The 25,991-nt window shown below is 31.1% G+C and overlaps 3 protein-coding genes across 5 annotated transcripts in view; 2 read left to right on the forward strand and 1 right to left on the reverse strand.

The window, feature by feature from the left end:
- The window catches only part of LOC107456201 (cuticle protein 14-like), a 206,301-nt gene that overhangs the window by 37,846 nt on the left and 142,464 nt on the right, over positions 1-25,991 (reverse strand). The window lies entirely within an intron of this gene.
- LOC107454911 (rh5-interacting protein-like) overlaps positions 1-25,991 on the forward strand; it is a 104,871-nt gene that overhangs the window by 28,304 nt on the left and 50,576 nt on the right. The window lies entirely within an intron of this gene.
- LOC107455183 (25 kDa ookinete surface antigen-like) lies at positions 6,820-24,902 on the forward strand. 3 transcript variants are annotated; one of them, XM_016072702.4, is made up of 10 exons: positions 6,821-7,005; positions 9,645-9,746; positions 10,418-10,519; positions 14,534-14,635; positions 15,254-15,355; positions 15,876-15,983; positions 20,163-20,270; positions 21,501-21,618; positions 21,780-21,874; positions 24,196-24,902. In XM_016072702.4, the coding sequence occupies exons 1-9, from the start codon at positions 6,882-6,884 to the stop codon at positions 21,850-21,852; spliced, it is 939 nt and encodes a 312-aa protein (XP_015928188.1). In that variant the 5' UTR covers positions 6,821-6,881; the 3' UTR covers positions 21,853-21,874; positions 24,196-24,902. The 3 variants fall into 3 exon arrangements, with proteins under 3 accessions (XP_015928259.1, XP_071033434.1, XP_015928188.1); XM_016072773.4 differs by lacking the exon at positions 15,254-15,355 and having other exon boundaries at positions 6,820-7,005; XM_071177333.1 differs by lacking the exon at positions 14,534-14,635 and having other exon boundaries at positions 6,820-7,005.

The raw sequence follows: 25,991 nt of genomic DNA on the forward strand, positions 1-25,991 counted from the left end.
GAACAGAAGTCTCTATATATATATATATATATAAAAAGATCCAAAGTTAAATTATACTTATCTTTTTCAGGACGTTAGTAGTTACAATTTAGAAGAAAAGGACATCTTGATTTGATTATTATTATCATTTTTTTTTGCTCTCTGTGAAAAATAAAACGAGTTCACTTTTTGTATCTATCATTTAATAAATCGTTTTTAATAGAAGATGGTTTTAATTTTTTGTAATTTTGTTTCTGTGTGTAAAATAAAAACGTTGGACTCGTATTTGCGAGAATGGAAGTAAGAAAGGCCGTGAAAAATCTCAGTGTATTAAATAATGACTGGTGCCCGTGAATCTGTTGGGGTCACAAAGTACTCCAAGTTCCTCTAACATATTAATACCTTTGTGGACGCTGAATTGGAGATTGATTGTTCCCTGATACAGGGCAAAATTATTATCCGTAGATGAAGGAATGGAGTATGATAGGGTCCTCTCTGTAAAACGGGCTGTGACGTGTGTGTGGCTGAATTCGTATTCTTGAAAAAAAAAACAGGAAACACATCCGTCACTTGATTTCAAGAAAGACTTGTTGATATTGACAACCGACATAAGTAAAAATAACATCATAAAAGGTAATGGTCGAAAACAGTCATTGTTGTCGAGGCCTTGTTATTAATCATGTGACAAGTTCCATAATTAACAAAGATGATCTAAATTTCTTTGGTTGTCATAAGCATAAAATTAATATAAGTTAAAAGTTAATTTTAGCACGTTAAATATTCATTTATCACTTATTTAATGGTACTTACCTTTGAAAATTTGTGTCACCTAGGTGTATAGTCAATCAAAATTTCGATTCCAGAGTGAACTCCTACAAAAGCAGATATGAAAAGTAAAATTCCCTCCAGATTTGAACGATTTAAGGAGTGTAACTAAATATAACTTTTTAGTCTTGCTGTTGTAAATCACTGAAAAACTCTTTTTTTATAAAAAGAAAAAGAAGGAGAAAAGAGTAACGAACAAAGAAAACTTAGATATTCAATGAATCAAAATTTTTTAAGTAAACAATTTTTACATTCAGTCCGCTTATTTAGTTATTATCAATAATCCTCGGTTATTATTAATAACAGCTGATTAGGATGGGAAAGGTAAAACCTTTCAAATACAGAATAAATCTATATTGAATACAATAATACAATGTTTAGTATACAGGGAAAGAGAATTTCAGAAAACGGTCCTTGACGTTAAAAAAATAAAATAAATGATAAGAAACACTAGTGCAGAGGGAAATGCCTGTTTTAGCTCTAAAAACAAATGACACAGATTGGTGTTGACTTCACAGCAGTTCCTTATTAATGGGGGGAGGGAAATCTGATAAATATTTGACCTACTAGGCCAGGGGTGGCGAACCTTTATGCACCAACGTGCAATTTTTTAAAAAAATTGTTTAATGAAGTCATAGACGTGCCGTAAAAAAATTTTGACTTCGTGATTATTGGGAAAATAATACGTATTACTAAACTGCTGTTTGTAGAAAATGCAACACCATGAAAGAATCATCAGAATCAAATGAAATTTAATGCAGAAACGACTTGTACTGATACAAATAAATGATGAAATTTTCAAAACAAAAGAAACAAATTAAGCGTCCGAAATCAGTATTTGGTGCAGCCACCACGCGCTGCAATAAGTGCTGCTATACGACGTGGCATGGAGTCAAACAGATGTTGAATATCTGCTTGAGGAAGAGAATTCCATATCGCTTGTATGCGCAACCAAAGTTCGTCTTTGGAAACTGCAGGACGCGGATCACGAGTGAGACGCCGACCAACCATATCCCACACGTGCTCAATAGGCGACATATCCGGCGAATAAGCAGGCCAAGGAAGAAGTTGCATGCGTTGTGCTGAACAGAAGTCTCTAACAGTCCGCGCAACATGTGGGCGTGCATTATCCTGCTGAAAGATAGCTCCAGGGATGCCTTGAAGGAAAGGAACGACTTCGGGCTGTAGCACTTCACGGACGTATCTGTTGCTATTGAGATTACCCTCAATTCGTATCAAATTGGATCGTCCATGATACGAAATCGCACCCCAGACCATAACTCCGGGTGTTCGACCACTATGTCGTTCAATAATACACTCAGGAAGGCAGCGTTGACCGGCATAACGTCTAACACGAACACGGCCATCATGGGTCCACAAATTGAAGCGTGATTCATCTGAAAAGACAACTTGGTGCCAATCAGCTCGCCAGTCTCTGTGCTCAAGAGCCCACTGCCGACGCAGCCGTCGATGATCCGCCGTGAGGGGAATCCTGTATAATGGCACCCTTGCACGCAATCCACGGCGCAGCAGACGACGACGAATTGACGAAGCCGACAATTGTACACCTGTAGCAGTAGACCAATGTGCTGCCAGCTGCCTGGAGGAAGCTGTGCGATCATTCACCGCCATGCGGAGCAGGTGTCGATCATCGCGCTCTGACGTCACCTTCTGTCGTCCAGTGCCTGTTTTTCGAGTTGTTCGGTGCTCGTCGGTCCACTGCTTCCAAACTCGCATCACTGTGGAACTGTTCCGCTGCATACGAGCTGCTATTGCGCGATAGGAAAATCCTCCTTCTCGAAGGCCGATTATCCTCCCTCGTTCAAACTCCGTAAGTTGCTTGAATTTCTTATTCTTCCGTCGTGGAGGCATACTCAGGTCTCACTAAACGTTTGCCACTAACAAATAATCATAGACTATTTTCAACGTCCCGCTACAGCACTTTATTTATACGCTTTCAGCATCAATTCAGAGGGCGCTGCGCGCGCCACGCACGCGCGATGGCTCTGAAACTTTATTAATTTGCATAATATCCTATATCCATTATTAAAATAATATTTCATTTGATTCTGATGATTCCTTCATGGTGTTGCATTTTCTACAAACAGCAGTTTAGATACTATCAGCTCCAAACTCTTTATTCACTATGAAAAAAGACTATATTTTGCAATGTCTCAGTTATACGCGCAATTCAACTTAAAGCAACATGACTCCTGTTGTTGCAGCTTAGATGACAAACAACTTTAGGTTGTAAGATGTTAGTTTAAGCAGGGACTGTTAATTTTTTTTGCTAGTTATTTATTGTTAGCTTGTTTTTTATGGTTATTGTTCATTTGATATTAGTTATTAATTTTTTGTAAGTAATTGGTTTTTTTTTGTGAATTATAATTTTATTTGTTAATATGCTTCATAGTGAACTTCGTGATCTGTGGCGTGCCCAGAATATTGTGTCACGTGCCATAAATGGCACGCGTGCCATTGGTTCACCATCCCTGTACTAGGCCTAAAACCACATTAGTGTTTTCTCAGAGATTCGTCTATGAAGGGCAGCAAAAACCCTTATAATTTTTAGGGCCTAGGATTTTTCCTATTTAAGGGCAGTATTCAACTCCTGTTTCATTTGCATTGTAGATGCGATCACTTTCTAAAAGGATATCAGGATTACTTCCCCCTTCAAGATTCCTCTACAGTTCTTTAATCCACTCTTGAATATTAATATCTGTAAGGTAAGTTTTGCCTTTTGAAATTATCTTCGCATTGCGTTATCAGTGGATGCCGTCGTGAAAAGAGATTCTCCCGTTTTTCATCGGGATAATTGTCTTTAAAGGGATTTTTCCTACCTGTTTCTGTCAACCATAAAGACCGGATTAGGATAATAATTTAGCCAATTATAGGCACAAAAATCTTTTCAAGAGATGACTAATATAAAAAAATTACCAAGTGATTTATGAAAATGATCAACATCACATTACGGATTTATTATTCTTGAAAAAAAATAAAAAAACCGAAGTTTTTAGACACGCATTTTAAGTGGTTTCCATTTTTGTTAACAGGAATGTTATATTCTTTAAACACGCACTTAGAACTGTTTTCATTTTCGTAAACACGCATTTTCAGCTGTGTCCACTGTTGTAAAGACTCATTTTAACGAGTATTTTCATGCGTCTATTTCTGTAAACACATATTTTGAGCAGAGCACACTCTTGTAAATACGCATTTTGAGTTCTGTTCATGCTTAAAAAGGTGTATTTTGATATGTCTATTTCTGAAAACACGCATTTTCAGCTTTGTCCACTCACGTAAATGCTCATTTTAAGTTCTACTTAGTTTCATAAGCGTACATTTTGAGCTGTGTCCATTTTCTTAAACACGCATTTTGAGCTCTGTCTAGAATAAAAAGTTAAACGACAGGATTTTTTTTAAATATAGAATTCTTTTTAATTACAACTATTACATACCTGCTAACTCTTCCGGATTTTCCAGAGCATTTTATTTTTATATTTAATGTGGTAAAACAATTTGTGGATTCATGCTTGATTCCAGTATAAAAAAAATTATTTAAGATATTTTTGACTATCATTACTGAAGTACTTTGTACAACTAAAAATTCTTTTCACAACATTTTAAAAATATCTAATTTATTTAATTCGTATATACAGAGAAACAGCTGGCAAAGAATTCTGCTAAACAACATTACAAGTTAAAAAACATTTTGGCAAAAAAAAAGAACGAATTCTAAAAAGAAACAAAAATAAAAAATGCTGTTGCCAGTCATAAAAATTTTTGAAAAATAACTTAGCATAAATCAAAAGGGCAACTAGATCATACAAGCGCAGCTAGATCAAAAAGTGCAACTTGAGCGCTTGACGTAACAATTACATTTAAATAGTTTAAACTTACATGTCGAAGACCGGCGGTTATCTTGTTGTATTTTAAATGATGGTGAATTAAATAATTGTCTATAATTGTGTATTTCTAAATATAACCTTGTTACATTGAAATGCGTAATCAAATTATAACAAGTAATAAACATTAAAAAACAAGTTAATTAAATAACAAGTAATAATGTAAAAATTGATCATTAATCAAAAACATTTCACTGTTGAATCATTACTGTTGTTATCAATTCTGTTATCAATTCTACTTATCTAGATGTTCATGCCGCCTGCATTTATCGTTATTTTTCATTGACTCTTTTCACATGCAATGTGCGAAATGATACAGACTGAATAATTTATGATCTAAAATCGGATTATTTACGTACTAGGACTCAATCTTAATGATTTACGAGAATGACCTCAAATATGATATGTTATTAGTGCAGACACTATATAAAGTTATGAAATCAGACACAAAAACGCCCTTTCTTTGAATAAGTTCTTTCTTTCTTCTTTTTTCCCCGAAGGATTCGGTTTTCTAACCCTCAGAATATGGGGACTTGCCGCAATCTGGGAAGTATGGTCTCCCAATAGTTTGGTCATGGGAGCTGTAGAAAGTCTAAACCCCTTAATTTTAATATTACTTTTTGCCGTGAGAACTTTTTAAACGAATTGAAACTTTTGGGGGCACACGATTAGAAAATTGATTTACCCAAAGATAATAAACATACAAAGATAATAAAGAGAACAAACAAAAATAATTTTTAGGAATTATTTATTATTTTTTTATATAAATAGTCTGAAAAATTTTGACTTGTATTTTTACATCATTTAAAAAATTTCGTTTTATTTTAAGTGGCAAAATATGAAGAAATTTAATCAAAATTGGTTGAATAGTTGAGATTTTAAAAGTTAAGACTGTCTTTTTGAATAAAATTTTAAATGGACCACTTTTTCAAATTTTGATTTTTCAGTAACAACTCGATCGATTTCGCTAAAATTTTGTATTTTGCCTTAGGACCATTGGGACAAAAGTTATTCAGAGTGTTGTGTTTTTTATTTTTATTTTGCGCAGGTTTCAGTAGTTTGCACTTTCTACTTTAATTATTTTATTTTCTTACTTCAAAATTATTTGAATTGAAATAAATATAATTACAGAGGAAGTTTGTGTCTTTAAATTTTAAATGTGACCATAACTTTTGAATGAAAAATATAAGTCGCGGAAAGTGTCCCCATGTTCAGTACTTTCCCTTAGAAGAAAAGAATTGTATATTTACCCTAAGTCCGCAGTACTAGACAAAATAAACGGTCGCCACCTGCCAGAGAGTGAATATGGAACAATTGTTGATTTAAATATTGTCTGCCAGTCGCCACTTTTTTCATCGAAAATGTACCCGTTGTGTATTTTGTTACAAATTTTTTTCTAATAAATTAATAAATGTGGAATTAGCGTGAATCTTTTTTGAATTAATTTTGAAATAAATTCAGTTACAATTTATTTTATAGAAATCTTCTAAAAATGTTTCTTCATGTTAGATATGAGCCTTGTAATGTTTAACATACTTACTGAAATGCTATCGTATATATAATACCGAATAATGTCGTAAGGTGTTCTTTAAAACACCTTAAGATAATTATATCAACAGCTATTTAGAATAATTATACATGATAACAATCAATTACGATAATTATATCAACAGTTTTCTTAAAGATTTAAAACTATCAATCTTTTTTAAAGCAAATAGTCACTTGCCAGCCGTAAAATTTTGTATATTTTTGCAATTCAGAGTAACGCAAACAGTTTTAGAATTTAAATTAATGCGTATTAATTTGCTTAACAGCTGCGTGAAGGGATATAAATACAACTTACATCAAACGATGAACTGATATAATTTTTCTTTGTAAAACTGACGGTTTTATTTTTTTCTCCGAATGCGCGATCATTTTGTTGATTTACAAAAAATATTAAAATGATTTTAAAAACGCAAATGAAATAATGTTCTAAATATGTAACTATTGTTCGCGTGTACGATAACTCTGATAAAAAAATACTCTTATCAAATAACTAATGGATATTTCCTAAAATCAAGATTGATTTTCCACACATATATATTGAGATAAAATTAATTTCCTTATAAATATATATTTCCATTTTATTAGTTGCGAGATAAATCAAGTTCAGCTCGCTAAAATTCAAATATGGCAGGCCAGTGTCGAATCGTCATATTATTTTTGTGCGTAGGTCTGCTTAATTCCGTGTTTGGAAATGATTGTGGTTGTGACAGCAGCGAAGAAATCGTAACCGAAAGCTCTCGTGAAGTTGGTAAGTAAGTTTATGCAGGTGACATAAAAAAACATGAAGCAAAATTAGTAATTTTTGTTACTGTGGTCAGTAGTAGCATTTTAAACATTGGCCACTTAATAAGAAATTTTAAAAAAAATTTACGATTAAAAAAACAATTGATATTAGCTATGACTTTTGAAGCATTTCTTGGCAGACGCTGTAATATTCATTTATAAAATGTAGAAAAATTTAAGAAGCAAGCAAACAGTAATTTTCAGAATATTATAAAATGTTCATAAGAATTCCTGATTCCATAAAAATTCTATAAAATATTACTAATAATTCCAAAATAATTATTCTAAAATGCACAAGGGGTGCATTTTTGACTAAAAAAGTGGCGATCGAGTGGAAACTAACAGGTAACTGTCTTATCGTCGTTCGTTATATTTAGTCACTCTGCGGCTTGTGGCGAAAAAGTGGCGATTGGGTGGAAACTAGCAGCAATTGTTTAATCACTATTCGTTACATTTGGTTGTTGCGTGCCTTGTGGCAAAAAAGTGGTGATTGGGTGGAAACTAGTTGGCCACTGTTTAAACATAATTCGTTATATTTAATCACTCTGTGCCTTGTGGAGACGGTAAATTCCGCCCTTCAAAACAAAATTTGAGTAAAAAACTTTTTGTGATATCATTTATTTACTGAATGCATTTGATTCTTTTGTATATTAATTTGAAGTGGCATATTAATTTGAATGCATTTGACTCTTGGCGATTTGTTTGAAGTTGTTTTTTACGACTAATAATCCGTGTAACAAGTAAAAATACATTTTGGTAATTTCAAATTATAAAAAAAAGCATTCTAATTGTTACTAAAGAAATCTATTAAATTATCTGAATTATATTTGCCCTAAAATATAAAATCCAAAAAAAGTAGTTTGAAAAAATATTTTTCATTGATCTTCAATTTTTCATTTTGCAAATTAAAAAAATTTCAATCATGAATATCTCTTTCTCTTAGATATTTAATGACTGCAGATAAGTGCAAATTGTTAAAAATTACTGTTTGGAAGAAGGCCATGACTGGAAGATTTTACCTTTAACGCAGAAAAACACACCGGTGCTTCATGCTGTATTTCATCAACATCAATTATTAAAATGATATGTTTTTAACTTAATTTGATTTAAACTAATGTATTTCAAGTATTTTTTATGGCAACATTTTTTCTTCCTCTAGAAATCTAACGACAAATTGTTTGAAATTTAGGATTTATTTTTAAGAACCAAAAAGTGATTCTCTCATGCTCTGTAAAAGCGAATTCGTTATCGCGTGCGATTTTTTCGCAAGCGATAATAAAATCGACAATTTTACAATTTACAATTGTGTTTTGCTATTTTTTGCAATTTGTTTTGCTTAAATTTACATTATCAATAATTTAATTATCCGCATTCCATTTTTTTATCAATATTATGTTCAAACTAAAAATTCTAACTATTTAAAATAATTCAGATATCTTCACAAGTGAAACACCTTGTGAATCACCCCTGTTGCAATTTAAAGAGGTTTAACTGATCTCTGATAATATAATGAAGGCTCGGAGATGTATGTGAACGTCAGAGAAGAACTGGATTGAATTTTTATCATTATTGTAGAGGTCTTAATGCAATATTTTCTTCAAAATATAGATCAAACTATTGAATAAAATATTGAACGAAAAATTGTTAATGTGAAAAACTTTTTGACCAATAGCAAAGATAAACCCATTTCATTGCACAAAAGATGAGGGAACTTTCAGTTCCACGGATCGATAGCGATTATTTAATATCTATCGTATATCATTTGCAATTAATGCGCACTATATCTAAAATATTTAAACCTCTGATAGAAATTATTGTTTGCAGTTCTAAATATTTTAATATTTTGTAATGCTTAATGGATACGGTACTTTCAGTTACACGAATCAATGTCGATTATTTAACATCTATCATGTATCATTTACAGTAAATATGCATTATATCTGTACTAATTAAGTCTCTGTAATGGAAGTTAATGATTGAAATTTCATATAATTTAGCAATTTTGTTTGTTTAATGGATACGGTACTTTCAATTTTATGAATTGGTGGCAATTATTTAACATCTATCATGTATCATTTACAATAAATATGCATTATATCTGCACTAATTAAGCCTCTGTAATGGAAGTTAATGTTTGTAATTTCATATAATTTAGCAATTTTGTACGTTTAACGGATACGGTACTTTCAATTTTATGAATTGGTGGCAATTATTTAACATCTATCAGGTATCATTTATAATAAATATGCATTATATCTGTACTAATTAAGCCTCTGTAATGGAAGTTAATGTTCGCAATTTCATATAATTTAGCAATTTTGTGCGTTTAATGGATACGGTACTTTCAATTTTATGAATTGGTGGAAATTATTTAATATCTATCATGTATCATTTACGAAAAATAAGCATCATATCTAAAGTGGTTAGGACTCAGTAATAAAATTACTGTTTGCGATTCTATATATTTTATTACTGTATATAATTGCAGATAACACTGAAAAAATTTTATCCGACTGTTCTTAATTTGTTTTATTTTATAAAGTTTTGCCATTAATAATTTATTTAAAAAAAATTTATATGTTCATTCAAGAATTTATATTCCAGAGTGTGACTGTGGACCTGGAAGTTTAGAATGCTGTTATGTTAATGGTACAAAGCATTGTGAGTGCATAGAAGGATATGCTCAAAATAAAGACATTTGTGAAGGTAAGAGCTTTCTTAAATTTCTGTTTACAACGGCGAATTGTGAAGACAAATATCTTATGCAGAGTGCGATTTGCTGATTTTGGTTGGACAAAAGATTTTTTGCAAAACTACTAATTACCTGAAAATTTGCATGCTTCAGCTGCAGGTAAATAATGGGCAGTGAATATAAAAGTTCAATAAGAATAGCTCAATTATTATTTACAAACATGTTTAGACATTCTACTGGTAAACATCAAAGATATCTTCGTTTATTGCGTAAATGTTTTGTAGTAAAATCACAAAAATATGGTATTTCACTAACAGGAAAAATTATAGCTTGTAACTACGATCCTAACTCGTAACTTAGAACTAAACTGCGAAAAGTAGTTGTCTATAGCTGCAAGTAACTATCAATAATTTTAACGTTATGGCTGGAAGCAATATGTAACAGCAATTGCAGTGGATGAAAGCAGATTAGAGTTCAGTAGAGTAGTTCAACTGCAGTCAGAAAAAAAACCCTAAGATTTACGGGTTTTAAGCCGGAGATGTTCTCAATTAGAATGTAGTAGTCTTTTTTACTGATCAATTCGTAAACTTGTTGCAAAAATAGCTCTGCTTTTGCAATCAACAATATTATAATTTCATTCATATTATAATTTCAAGAAATTTGTAAATATGTATTTACATTCCAGAATGCAATTGTGGACACGGAACTTTAGAATGTACTTTTGCAAATGGCGCAAAATTCTGCACATGCAAATCAGGTTACGTTCTAAGCAAGGACGTTTGTCAAGGTAAGAACTTTACTTAATTGATTTAGTGAAATCAGTCTTTGTGAAGACAAATATTCTAGGAAAGGGATTATTTACTATTTTTGCACCCATAATTTTAGCATATCTATCGAATAAGGTGTAATTTTGTGCGCCGTAGCTATGAGAAAAACTGTAATAATTAAAATGCTATACAGTTGCGAAAAAGTACAGACTAAAAGCTCTTACTCCGAGCTTAATTGCAATCAAAACGGAAGACATTCTTGAGACAAATATTAGTGAATCCCTTGATTTAAAAGCGTCCCGTATGGTCTCGCTTGTAAAATAACAACAAAGTCGGTACGGCTTGCGGTATCTGAATTCGAAATTGTAAACATCAGCTGAAAATTTTATTCCATTCTATTTTCCGCTGGAATTTAGTTTCTTTCTTTTTAATTAATTAATAATTTTCAAATAATAATTTTAAGAGATTTAATCTTCACAGATTCCTTTGTAAATGGCACAATAAACTGCATATGCGAATCTGGTTATGCTCTAAACAGGGACGTTTGTGAAGTTAAGAGCTTAACTTAGTTGTTTCAGTGAAACCATTCTTTGTGAAAGAAAATATTCTATGAGAGGAATAATTTATTGTCTTTGTATGACTCATTATTTCGTAAAAACAAAGTTACACATTAAACTGAAATTCTATATGCTACAGATTCGAAATAATCAATTATGGCTTTAATACTACAGGTGGGAATAAAATCAAATTAAGAGTTGAAAAGCTATGCTCAATTACTATCAAAACAGCAACTCAAAGCATTCTCGAACCAAACATGAAAAAGATCTTTGATTAGAAGGCTTAAGTCTCCTGCATGGTCTCATTCATAAAATAATAGTAACGTTGATTTTTGTTTCGGCAAATGAATTTAAAATTGAAAATACCCTCCAGAAAATTTATTCAACAGATAAAACTTTTTAGCTTCGTTTACTAAATTTGACAATCATTCAGTTGCAACATAAATATAACACTAGAACAGACGAACTTACCTAAAACGCCATTTGGTGTCAAATTTTTTACTTAATGGATATTGTTAAAAATATAATATATAAAGTTTTTGATGATTCAAAACTTAATTTTATTCTCGCAATGTTAATATAATAATACAGTATATTATTGAATAACAGATTATTCTTTGGCTGGAGAGCAAGTCATACGAAAATGAACGTGACATACAAATATAGACAAAATACAATAACATGCATGTTTAAAAATGTCGCTCCAACATTGGTTAAATAATAGCGTAGACCAATCGTAGCATATCAATGTGACATAAAGTAGTAGTAAAATATCGATAAATTTGTTTCTAGAATCTCACATTGCTATCAGAAGTTTTATTATGTCTTTTACTAAGTTATAAGGGTATTTCTTTAATTTTAGAGAAGGAATTTCATGATTTAGGGCTTATCTGATGTGCAAAACATTTTTAGTTGTTCTTCAACCAGCTCAAGAATGAACTCGCAAAACATTTTTTAGTTGTTCTTCAACCAGCTCAAGAATGAACTCGCAATGCGTAATTAAGGTGTCAAAAGATTCTTTGAAAACTATTCAAGCATTGAGGTCATTAATATCATAAACGTTGTAAAAAAGCGTGCAAGCCACCTCCAAGTTTTAGAATATAGAATAATTTTTAGCATCTAGTGTGCTAACGTTTTATTCGATTATGTCTAATCTATGTTGTCGCTTGCAAATTCAATCACATGAATAATATGCAGAATTGGGACAATTTTACTTCACAAAAACATTGAGTCTTTTGTTTTGATTTTTCAGTGCAAAATATGTATGTCAATCTTAAAGGGTGACATAGAAAATAAGAGTGTTCTCTTAGTCAGACGTAAAATCCGGATTCTGTCGGCATTTCTTTTAAAGAAAAGAAATTATCTACAAGATGAACGAAATTTGAATGAATTGGATGAACGAAATTTATGATTGAGTGCATAATTTTTTTCAATTTGCTTAAAAAGTTCTCTAGATGTAGAAAAATACGCAATAAGTAAAATTAACTTTAAGGCCAAACTATTAGGATCAAACTATTTGGTCTCACGACCAAACTATTAGGACCATATTTCCTAGACTGCGGCTACCTCCCATATTTTGGGGGTCAGAAATACGAATCCGTCAAATAAGAGGTATGTTTAGTCGAAGAGAGTACGTTTTTGCGTCTGATTTCGTAACCAAAAATATCGTCTGCACTTATTAATTAGCATATTTGAGGTCTCGGTTATTGAATAAAAAATTATTCAGGTTGGTCCATTTTATTTTATTTTATTTTTTGGCTCATTTTCACACTGCAGTCTTTCAAAATCAAAGACGATTACGAAGCTTCTAAAATTTAACATATTTCTTACGGGGGTTAAAATTTAGGTGTTTTTTCTTGTGACTGTTTTAGGTATTTCTATGATTACAGTGGGTGATCGGTTAACGAACATAATCCGTTCCAAGACTACGTTCGCTCTCCGAATTGTTCGTTAACCGATCATCGATTCACCATAAACTTCTATGTGAAATCGATTAATTCGTTCTGGAGACCCTAAAAATTAAGTTTTAAAAAATGTATGATTTTTCAGTAAATTTTAAAAAATAATACATGCATGTAGTCTTGCATATTAATCAGTCCTTTTAATTTTTTGCTTATGGGGCGGTGAAGAACATGTCCAATGTCGATTGCTTTTCTCTCTTTTTCAGGATTTTCCGGAAGTAATTAATATCATTGTCGTTGTAAAGATCCCCAACCCTACTGCCATCAGCTTGGTTTGGGTGCCATTCTAAGACCATTGCTCTGACATCCTCCCACTTTTTCAAAAGATCTTTAATAGCAGATGTCGGCATTGGGGCACAAACTTTAAATAGCCATTCTTTGAAAAGATACTGCGTGACCCATGCCTTCTGATTCGATCTCCACAGGAATTTTTTTTAATGCTCTGGGATTCTCAGAGTGGTAAACGAGAAGTGGTTTAAGTTTCATATCACTACTAGCGATAGCTCCCAAAAGTAACGTTAATCGGTCTTTCATAGATTTATGCCCAGGAACACTTTTCTCATCTTTCGTGATGTAGGTACGGTTCGGCATGTGCTTCCAAAACAAACCAGTTTCATTACAATTAAATATTTGTTGTGGACGATACCCTTCTATTTCAATGAATTCTTGAAATTTGAGACAGTACTTCTCAGCTGCTTCTTTATCTGCACTAGCAGACTCACCATGCATTGATACATGTTTAATTCCTGACTTTCTTTTAAACTTTGTAAACCAACCAGTGGTAGCCTTGAATTCTAACTCCTCGGATGACGAACCTGGAGTTTTTTCTTTCAATTTCTCAAAAATTTCTCTAGCCTTCTCTTGAATGATAGGCATACTAGTTACATCTCGTTTCATTTCCCGTTCATTTATCCAAACTAAAAGCAACCTCTCCATTTTATCATGGATGGCACTTCTTTGCTTCGCAGATGTGATTTTCGTTACTCCTTCATTCTCCATAATTCAAGTTTCATTTAGTAATTATCAATACTAAGCATGCTTTAAACATTTCTCCTTTCAGTGATCTTATTTTGTATGCAAAATGATAACAAATGTTTAATATTAATTTTTTTTCAGGCCGAGAAGTGTTCGTTAGAATTCGTTTTGTTCATTATCCGAATATGTGTTCGTTGTCCGAACACAAAAAATTCCTTCTTGAAAGTGTTCGTTATCCGAATATGCGTTCGTTATCCGAACACAAAAATCTTTCGTAAAAGTGTTCGTTAACCGATTTGTTCGTTAACCGATCTGTTCGTTAACCGATCACCCACTGTATTTATTTTAATAATCAACATAACAGCTTAAAATTTTGTTACAGGATACTTTGAAACATTTATTGAAAAGTTCAAAATTATGAGCTTCGCAGGTCTCATGTATCTTCAAAAACAACATAAGAAAAGACAAAAAAATTATCAAAGTGACCCCATCGGCACTTCCAGCCTTAAGTAATTAGATTAATTACGTATATTTCTTTCAGAGTGCAATTGTGGACAAGGATCTTTAGAATGCTCTTATATAAATGGCAAAAAACATTGTACATGCAGATCAGGTTACGCTCTGCACAAGGACACCTGTGAAGGTAAAAGCTTTACTTTATTGTTTTAGTGAAATCAGGCTTTGTGAAGACAAATACTCTTCTAAGTATGGTACAATTTACTATTTTCGTGCCAATGCTTTCAGCAAAACTATACTCATTTTTGTCATAAAATAGTCTGTAAATAGCTATGGTCAAAGATTATAATCATTAAAACTTATTTATTAAATATGTTTTGGTACTACCTTGACTATCCCATATTAGATTCTCCAAGATTCACCAGATATGCTAAGATTATTGAATTTGAAGATAGCACTGTAGTACTTTCAAGTTTTGCCAGTTTTATCGATTCCTAATGAGTTAAACAAGTCCCATTATATATCCATAATAATATTGAGATCATAGTTGTTATGTTCTTATCTTAATTTTACGAAGAGTGAATTACATTAGAAACCCTCCCCTAATTTTCTCTTCGATGGTTTTGTTCATAAAATTGCATCAAAAATAATTTTGCCCATAGCAAGTCAGGATTGTAAATATCTCCCTAAATTATTGCAAATCTTAGTTATAGAACATTTATTGTTTTGTATTCGTAACTTATTCAATCTAATTACTTAATATTAAAAAATTAAGTAATTTGATATTTGTGTATTTATATTTTAGAGTGTAATTGTGGGCTTGGAACTTCAGAATGCTCGTATATAAATAGTACAAAACTCTGTACTTGTAGATCAGGTTACGCTCTAAGCAATGGCGTTTGTGAAGGTAAGAACCTTTATTTATGTAAGTAAAGCCAGGTTTTGTGAAGATTAATATTCTGTAGTTTAATATTTTTACACCAATGCTTTTAACAAAACTGCTGAATTAGCTGTAATTTCCATGCGAGTAATTTGCTGCTGCAATATTCATATATTCTTAGGAAGGAAATCATACGTTATCAGTCCTGCAAGCATTTTGTTTTCATAATTCATTTTAGGTAAAAACATGTAGGTAAAGTAGGTTGTGTATAAATAAAAATATGTTTCTAATTTTTGGCCATCATAAAAGTCACTAAAAAATGTTTTATTGGTACATATTCATCTAGACATTTTACAGACATAGTTTTCTTACTTATGCTTTCGTTGGCGAGCGTTAGCGAGTAGGGGGCGCAGCCCACTAGTATAATGTAATATAATATGATATAATATAATATAATCTCGATAAATTCGCAAAATTGAAATCCAACGTTGTTTTCATGCTTTATTTACATTTCTTTAACTTTTATAATACATTGAATTTTTTTCAGAGTGCAATTGTGGAAATAATTCAAAAAGTTGTGAGCTGAAAAATTCTTTGAAATTCTGCACTTGTAATTCCGGATACGTATATAACATTGGCAAGGATGAATGCGAAAGTAAGTAAGAAAACAATTTTATCGATAAATTATAGGAAATCATTGGTTTTAAACTGTTAAAATTAAATCATTTTTAATTGGGAACACAACACCATAAAGTTAATCCTACAAAGGTGTGGTTTCCTTTGAGAATTTTAAGATTTTTTTAAAAATTAAGAAAACACATACAGGAGGGGGGGAGACAAATGAGGTTGACGAAGATAAATGGGTTATACTTTGAAATGCAGTTGCATACAACACACGTAATTCCTAAGAATCAGAAGAAAAAACAATGTCTTGAGGGTGCAAAATTAAGTGTCAATATGGAGCTTTCATTGATAACAATCGTTTTTATTTACTAACACAGAAGTAATCATAGTATTTAACAAGATAAATACATATTTTTCAGAAGAACAATTGTAAAATGTACTCTTCTGGAAATATATTAGTGCCTCTGCCACTCAGTTGACATTGAATATTGATTTGTCAAACTAATTCGACAAATTTTGGCTTAATAATAAATCAATAGTTTGCTTTCTGCTAAGTAAATATTAAAAACGCACTTCTAATGTAGTAAATTGCATTTGTTATCTATTTGCAGCATGTTTCACAAAAGATAATTTACTCGAGACTATATTTTAAAAATAAAATTTATTAAATTTTCATTTTTCTTGCCTTTCATTTAGTAAAAATGGAGTAAATACTTAATTATATGATTTATCCTTACCAACTCTATGCTATGAGACTTGTGCGAATCGCAAAACATAAGTTTATTTAAAACGTATAAATCTAAATTGTATATGGTTCGGAGATGGGAATGTAAGACTTTCAAAAATGAAACAATATGGCAAAGAAACATCTAATATATATATAATTCTCTTACGTGGCTCCCAAATTTTGGCTGTATTTCTTTTCCGCCGGTGGCAACAGTTTTGATTTTCAAAGAAGTATTTTGTACAACTAAATAAGATTCTTTTCACAACACTTAAATATTTACTTTATTTTCTTAATATATACAGAGAACAGTCGGCAAAGAATTCTGTAAGGTTAAAAAACATTTCGCTGAAAAAATAACGAATTCTAAAAAAAATAACAAACTCTAAAAAAAATAAAAAACTTAAAAAATAAAAATACTGTTGCCAGCTATAGAATTTTTTGAAAGTTAACTTAGCAACATAAATCAAAATGACATAGAAGCGCAAGTAGATCAAAATTATGATACCTGAGCACTTGACGTAACAAATCCTTCAATTCTATAAGTGTTGTATCGCCAAATGCCCAGATAATATTGAAATGTACTGGTTTAGAATTTTCTACACTGAAAAGTTTTCAGAACTTCAGTATTCAAAAAAGTATACAAAAGCTAGACGTTAAGAACGTATCCAGTGAGCGAGCAAAGCGAGCATTGGATTGCGAAGCAATCCGAAATGAACTGCGAAAACAGTTCCGGGGGTTAGCGAGCGCCAGCGAGTATGGGGCGAAGTCTCCTAGTCCTCTTTAATATTGAAAGATAACAAACCATCTACGAAACTTCACAAACTCCAATTAACAAGTTATTCTTTAAAAACATTAAAAGTTGTTATTAAAAGAACAATTAAAAACTTTAACTTTTGATTGTAAATATCGCATTCTGCAGGTGGGCGTCACCGGGAAGAAATGGGATATCGGGACGAAGTCTCGGACGCTGCACAACAACCTCTCTCGAAGGCAAACTGTCATCTGCTTAAATACTGGACTTCAGCCTTTTCACTCCCTGCCTTGGCCGCCGGTTGATGCTCCTCCGCCGGTATTCCTCCGCGCAGGAACTATTTCGGTTTGTCCTCCTACCTTCGGTCTTCGTTCCAATCCTCGATCCTTCTACCTCAGTTTTTCCTGCAATCTGAGCTGACGCAACCAACAGCCTCTACATAAACTATTCCTCAATGGTACTACAATTTGGCGTGGATAATGGCCGTCTCCAAAACAGATTTCCATTTTGATCGATCTGATGCTTTTATTTTCCAGTTCTTAATTTGAAATGTTTAAAGGTCCTGTTATAGACAATCCCTTTAAAGGTCCTGTTATAAACGATCCCTTTAATGGTCCTGTTATAGACAATCCCTTTAATGGTCCTGTTATAGACAATCCCTTTAATGGTCCTCTTATAGACAATCCCTTTAAAGGTCCTGTTATAGACAATCCCTTTAATGGTCCTCTTCTAGACAATCCCTTTAATGGTCCTGTTATAAACAATCCCTTTAATGGTCCTGTTATAGGCAATCCCTTTAAAGGTCCTGTTATGAACAATCCCTTTAATGGTCCTGTTATAGACAATCCCTTTAAAGGTCCTGTTATAGACAATCCCTTTAAAGGTCCTGTTATAGACAATCCCTTTAAAGATCCTGTTATAAACAATCCCTTTAATGGTCCTGTTATAGACAATCCCTTTAAAGGTCCTTTTATAGACAATCCCTTTAATGGTCCTGTTATAGACAATCTATATATTGTAGTTTTAGTCTTCTTCTGGTTCGTACATCCTATGATTTAGACATGATAACTTGTTTTGACATTCCTGTTTTCTTCCATTCTGACAAGGTGTTCTGAACACTTTAACCATTGTATTTTAATGAACTTCACAACATCTGATTCTTTACAGATTTCAAATAGTTGGGGATTGTTTCTTATATACCAAAGCCATTAATTTTGCATTCTCTTAATACTTCGAAATGCTTTGGTTTCAAAAATTGAGAGAATTTCTTCATCTTTCTGAGTGAGTGTTTACGTTTCCGAAGATAGGACAGTTCGAATTATGTATTTATGAAACATGAAGTTTTGATCCGATCTTAAATATTTCTTTAAGGTATATTCAAATTAACTTATGTATTATTCAAAATAACGACAAGCGTTAAGCAGAAAAGAAATGCTAAATGTCTTCAAAACGGTAATTAGTAAGTTCGTTTTGCCTATGTCAGCATACACTGTTGAAAATTTCGAGCCACGCTGCACAAAAAATATGTATTCATTCACTGTTTACAAAACATTTGCTGGCTGCATAGCTCAATTTTACCATATATTGGTATACATTCACTAGCCCCAAATATCTGTAGAAAGTTGCACTAAAAGTAGGTGTTTTGAAAGAAAGAAAAAAACACCTATTTTCATTATTTTTCTTCTTTTATAAAAGAATAGGAAATTTGCACTATAATTAAGTATTTTTAAAGCGCCTAAATGCAGGCCAAGGCTGCTATTTTCCATAACAAAACTATTTATAGTAAGTAGGTTATGTTATGACATATTTCTAGCAATTTTATATCTCCAACCAAATTTAAAAGGGCAACATAAAGGAAATGAAATTTAATGAAAATAAAATCTCAATCTACCTAAATAAGTTGACATTTAAAAAAATATACCGAATCGTCCCGATACACCGAGATCGAGCTGTAAAGAAAACATGGCGTCATAAGCAAATATCGTTTAGTTTACAGTCACCGTCTAAGTTTTATATCAAATTTTGATGCTGTCAGTTGCACCATGGAAGTATTTCTGGATAATATTTCACAATTTATGGTGTAAATGAGATAAAATGATCTTTCATTTAACCAAATTTTTGGATAATGAGAAACTTTGCAACAAATACTGGTTAAGGATTTATCGAATTTTTTTACATTGTATACTCTATATTTTTGCATTTATCTACATGCTTTTAACTAAACAAAGCAAGTCAACCAAATAAGCTGTTGTAAACAAAGTGGCAGTATAACCAAAAATGATTTAAAACCTCTTTTTTTTTAATATCTGAAAATATCTGACGTAAGAATTTTCTCAATTTTTTTTCTATCTGCGATGTTTTTAATTAAATAAAAAATATTCTTACAGCAATGATAATATAGATATTATTACCAAATTATGATCCCATTTAATATCGAAAATAATTGTGCTATGTAGGCGATGAAAAACAGGCGTGCGTGAAGGAGGATATTTCATTCAAAAATAGAGAAAAAATATTGAAAAGAAAATTTTGTTTCATTACTATTAAGAATTATTTACTAAGCAATGACTTTTCTTTTCTCGTGAGTGAAAAAGATTATACTGTTACATTTTAAAAACTTTCTTCATTGATAAATTTATTAATTTTTTTTATTTTTATTTTTCTTTAATTATTTTATTCTGTTAATTTATTTTGCATATGCTATGCTATATAATACATTGAATTTTTGACAGAGTGTGATTGTGGTGCTAATTCAGAAAGTTGCCAGATGATAGGTACTTTAAAGCTGTGCACTTGTATTTCTGGGTACATATACCACCCAATTAAAAATGAATGCGAAAGTAAGTAATATAATTTTATCAAAACATTATGAATTATTATTTTACTTCATGATATTTTCATGTTTGTCCCCTGCTTTAAGTATAATATCATTTAATTATTAAATTGAATAAATTTTCTTGAGACGAATAGTAATTGTCTTTAAAAAAACGGACTTTTCTCTATGAATTTTAGGATCTCATAATAAAAAAGACAAACACATTTCTTTAAACTATTATGTATGTCTTTTATATTCATTGTAAACAAATTTATAATGGTTTCACGTTCTACCCATTCAGTACACTTTTTCCCTCTCCGTTACTAGAGATGCAAAAAATCATGCTTTTTCGCCACGGCAGTATGTTTTAATAAAAAGTGAAAAAAATAAGATTAGCGAATAAAATGGTAGCAGATAAGGGAAAAGTGTAGAGAGTGTGGAAATCGTGCAATCTCGAGACGCCTATTCTATTTACAGAGTATAACTAACTAAAACTACTAAATAAAAAATTATATGAGACAACCTGAGACGCCTATTCCATTTACAGAGTATAACTAACTAAAACTACTCAATAAAAAATTATATGAGACAACCTGAGACGCCTATTCTATTTACAAAGTATAACTAACTAAAACTACCCAATAAAAAATTATATGAGACAACTTGAGACGCCTATTCTATTTACAGAGTATAACTAACTAAAACTACCCAATAAAAAATTATATGAGACAACCTGAGACGCCTATTCTATTTACAGAGTATAACTAACTAAAACTACTCAATAAAAATTATATGAGACAACCTGACACGCCTATTCTATTTACAGAGTATAACTAACTAAAACTACCCAATAAAAAATTATGTGAGACAACCTGAAACGCCTATTCTATTTACAGAGTATAACTAACTAAAACTACCCAATAAAAAATTATATGAGACAAAATGACGTTTTAAGAATCCTGTTTGAATTATCTGATATTAGTATCGAGAAATTCGGTTATATGCGTTTGAACATAAACTTGCGTAACCGGACGGATATTATTATTTTTCTTATGGTAATTTTACATAAATTTTCAGCTGAGTATTGTGGGAGTATTTCCTTTTGATTAATCAATATAATTAAAATAATGAAATTATTATTAAGCTGAGACTTGTAGTATTGTTCTAACAGTTGCCAATGTGTTCACCAAAAGGGACACAATTTATGTCAGATAACGTCACGACATGATTCTAATGAGATTTTTTTCCTTTTAAGAATTCGAACTCCCAGAGGGTGGACTGGAGATATTAACGTACGTAATGTATTTCTCTATAATTGGTGTTATCTTTGGTCTAATTAATTCTGGATGCTTCATTGTTCTTTGTTGCAAAAGGTATTATCATTTTCATCTAAATTTATGTATCTGTAGTTCTGGTCAATAAATATAATTAAGAAACTTTTAAGTAAAATATTAAACTTTTTCAAATTATAGTTTTCCTAACTTTATTGATTTAGAAACAAAATTGTTGAAAATTTTTTTTTTTAACTATTTAGACATTATGATAAAAAACACAAAAAAGCCAGTTACTCAGTACAGATGACGTCATTGACTGATCAGAACGTTTGATGCTTTGATAAAGTTTCAAAAGGTAATATAACTTACTTTTTCATTTTAAAAATAATAAATGTTTATTATTTTTAATATTTTAAACAACTATATTTTGTAAATAGCTTCGTGTTTTTGTAAGTGAAATCGTCCGATCGAAATTTCGCCCAAAGTTCGACTTTCTAGAGCACTTAAACCTTTACTGGATTCCCATAACTAAAAACAATACAAATATTTTTTTAACCACAACAAGCATTATTTAGTGATGCAAAAAAATAAAATAAATTAATGAGTAAACAACCCACGTTTTACATTGTAGAAAATAAGCAATTTCCCCAAGAAACAGTGCTATAAAAAGAGCAAGAAAAGTTACTACCAAAACTGCAGTTTTGAAGAACATTTAAGTATGAGTTTTATATAGTTTTTTTTCTCACATCACAGAACAGCACTGTTTTTAACAAACCTGTTAAAGCGCATTATGAGCAAAACAATTCTAAATTGAAGAGAGTACATCTGTTGTTGTTATTTCTAATGCAAAGGGCCAATACCAGAAAGTCTTCTTGGTGAAACCAAGGGAATTTAAAGCAGTGGGTGCAGTTCTTGAATATCTGACTCTATCGGTAGCCAAGAATACGTCTTCAGCCACGCACACGTCATAGCCCGTTTTACAGGGTGGGCTCATTCATACGTGCATTTATTCATCCACAGATCGTAATTTCGACCTGAACCAGAAAACGATCAACACACAATTCAGTACCTCCAAAGAGATTCATTTGTTATTTGAACTTGGAAGACTTTGTGACCCGGCAGATTTAAAGTGCACAAGTAACCATTTACTACACCTGGAGAGTCTTCGGCCGGTGAACATCGAACTGACGGCCTCTTGGACATGGACTCAACGGCCTAATGAACAGGCTGATCCAGTTGAGAGAGAGAGAGTGTATCTAGATGGATCTGGCATCATGGTTTTTAGTATCAATGTTGAAAAATTCTAAGCTTCCTTTTTCAATCGAATTAAACAATGATTAAATTAAAAGTTAATAAATCAGCAAATCAATGAATCATATAAGTAAGATATTCAACAATTTAAATAATATAGTGATTGGGGAATGCTTTTAATTCTTTATACAAACAAATGACTAGTTTAAAACAAATGATTCAAATGCTCATACTTCATTCCTGATTCTAAACTCACCATTTTAATATGTCAAGAAAAGTTTAACTTTTTCAAATCAATTATCGATACTCAACTAAAAATAGCTTTTCACGTCGATCTATGGATAAATATTATTTTGAAATATTAAAAACTTATATACAGATAAAATCATTTTTGGAATTCGTAAAAAGAATTAGGCATCAATTTAAAAAACAAAAAGGATTCAGCTAGAAAGAGAAACATGAATTTTCTTTATCCTTTTATTTTTTAATTATTTATTTGCGTTTATCTTTTTTACTTTTTTAATTATTTATTTGAAAAAAATTATACAAGGGACCAAAATGAAGTAAAATCATTCCTCTAATTTTCAAATCAATAATAATCGTCTTCAATTCACATGAGAAAATAATCTAATGGCAAAACATGAGCTCCGTGGGTTAAAATCTTAAGTGCCTATCTCATAAACATACGCGTTGAGCCGTGTTCTTTAAAGAGTTTTTAAGCTAGTGCTACATTTATTGAAAAAATATATTTACCAGTTTTTGACAAAAATGTTAAGAAACTGTATTTTGAAAAGAAGATTGACAGCTGGATGTTTTTTTTTCTCGTGATTTTTATAAATGAAAACGAGAAATAATTTATTTGTACCGAAAATTAGAAAAAAATATGTTCATTTGCTAATTATATTCATTCAAAATATTATGAAGTGTGAAAAAAATTTTCATGCAAGGTTCAATGCTAATCAAGGTAAAATCTTAATCCGTCACAAAAATTAATGCTCTTAGCTACCGAAACAAATTATTTTAAATTAAGTAAATATATGGGGGGTACATATACACAAGTTAATACAGGGTGTTCCGTAAAGAACGCCCCTAATATGTATATTTAGAATTTTTATCAAATATGAAAGCTAAAAAATACACACAAGGGGGTCGCAAATTCATATTTTGGCGAGGAAAATACAAAAACGCTATCGAAATTAGACACAGAAAGGGTGATCATAATAAACATAAAAACATGCTTAATTTTAAGTTGAAACTTGAAAATATGTCTAATAATCGTCTTTCAACTCTTTTTCGTCCTGTTTATTCTCATAGTCATATCTGTCTTGTTGTTTAGTAAGTAGGACTTCTTCAACTATGATTGGTCAGATTTGGAATTTAGTTTTTTCCTTGGTTAAATGTTAATTGTTTTTATTTCTAACATAGGTTCTAGAAATACATATTAAAGGAGGTCTTTACGAGACACCCTCAACACGTTGAAAATCTGTAGATCTGAACTCAGAAGAATATATGTTTTACAAAGAACTTTGAGTTTATTTTTTTATAAACTGTAGAACTTATGAATATTATGAATAGAATAAATGAAATATAAAATATATTTTTTCCCTTTAAGTGTCCCTATTAGATACAGGTTCGTAATTTTATCTACTTCGAAATACAGCTCAAAGGAGAGAAAAAAGTTTACAAGAAGTTTTTGAACTATATGAAATGCATTGGATTTATAAATTGTAGGAAAAGAGTTTGTTGTAGGAAAGGAAGATTATGTTCTAGAATATTTTTTTTAAAATTATGAAACATATTGAATGCAAAATTTGTTTAAAAATAGTTTGAAAATGAATAATACTTTCAAGAAATTTGTGAACATTAATTTCCAAAAATCGTTAACATGAAACACTCGCCAACTCCATACAATTACTACGCTATTATTTATTGTTTGAGACAACTTGTATATAACTTGTATGTATCTTAAATACATCTTAAATACATCTTATCTTTTACCTTACTTTGTATATATCTTGTATATTGTTTGCTTCATTAACAAATTTGTATTGCTGTAAGATATGAAAACCTCTCTGTTTTGAAATCATATTTAGTTACTTCTGAATAAAATCCTAGTGACTCAAAAAAATAAATTCTGTTAATTATATTTTAGTATCTCACAGAATGAATTTCAATTACATTTACATAATCTGAAAACAAATTTAGTGGACTGCTATCACACAAATAAACACTTGGACAAAAGGAATTTATTGCAGGATGTTTTTATCTAAATATATAACTATTATAAATCGAGTTGCATTTTGCATTCTCCGTTGGCAATAACTAGTTACTTGTAAAAAAATTTGAATTGTAAGGTATGCAAATTTTGATTTCATTCATTTTATAGGATGTCATTTTAACACTAACAAAATGCAAAATTTTAACGAAATCGGAAGAAAAGCTTCAAATAAAGTTTCACGCAACTCGTATACTAAAATTCAGGTATTCGCATGAACAAAATTCGAGCAAAAGTTTCGTCTATCATTTAATAAAATAATAGAAAAATAATGATCAATAATTTGTTCGTATATAATTGTAATTGAACAAACTAATTTTATGATGGTGTCCGAAAAATTTTCGATTCGTTTAAAATGCTCGGCTGGTATGGCAAAATACGCAAACAGCAAAATTCGCAAACAGTAACATTAATGGGTCTAAACTTTTGACAGCTCTTCTGGCCAAACGATGGGAACCATATTTTCCAGATTGCGGTTATCTCTCCCATAATTTGAGTCTCAAAAATCCGAATCTGTCGATAAAAATACATGTTACTTCAGAGAGAGTATGTTTTGGTGACGATTTTCCAACTTAAAATATCGTTTGCACAAATCAATTTGCATATTTAAGGTTAGCTAATTGAGATTGAGTCTTAGTACGTGAAAATCTGATCATTAGAAGCCAAGTTATTCAGTATGTATATTTTTTATTTTGCGCAGTTACATTTGGCGCTAAAAAACGGTATTGCAGTTAAAATTAGCATTTTGGTTTAAAGACATTCTACGTGTTTAAAATGAGGTTTAAAATGATAATGAATAGTTAAAACCTTCTGAAATCTAAAATTAAAAGCGATTAAGATTTTCGTAGTCGACAGTTATAGCAGCTACTAGAGGGCTCCGCTCCCTGCTCGCTATCGCTCTACTTCCCAAATGACAATAAAAAATTATTTTATCTACAATTTTTTA

Source organism: Parasteatoda tepidariorum, chromosome 2, assembly GCF_043381705.1.
Source record: "Parasteatoda tepidariorum isolate YZ-2023 chromosome 2, CAS_Ptep_4.0, whole genome shotgun sequence".
NCBI classification, from domain to species: Eukaryota; Metazoa; Arthropoda; class Arachnida; order Araneae; family Theridiidae; genus Parasteatoda; species Parasteatoda tepidariorum.

Bases quoted from the DNA above. Each gene is read 5' to 3' on its own strand.
- LOC107455183 (XM_016072702.4), top strand. From the start codon at position 6,882: ATGGCAGGCCAGTGTCGAATCGTCATATTATTTTTGTGCGTAGGTCTG. The intron at 7,006-9,644 runs GTAAGTAAGTTT...TTTATATTCCAG, and splicing joins CGAAAGCTCTCGTGAAGTTG to AGTGTGACTGTGGACCTGGA. The intron at 10,520-14,533 runs GTAAGAACTTTA...TATTTCTTTCAG, and splicing joins AAGCAAGGACGTTTGTCAAG to AGTGCAATTGTGGACAAGGA.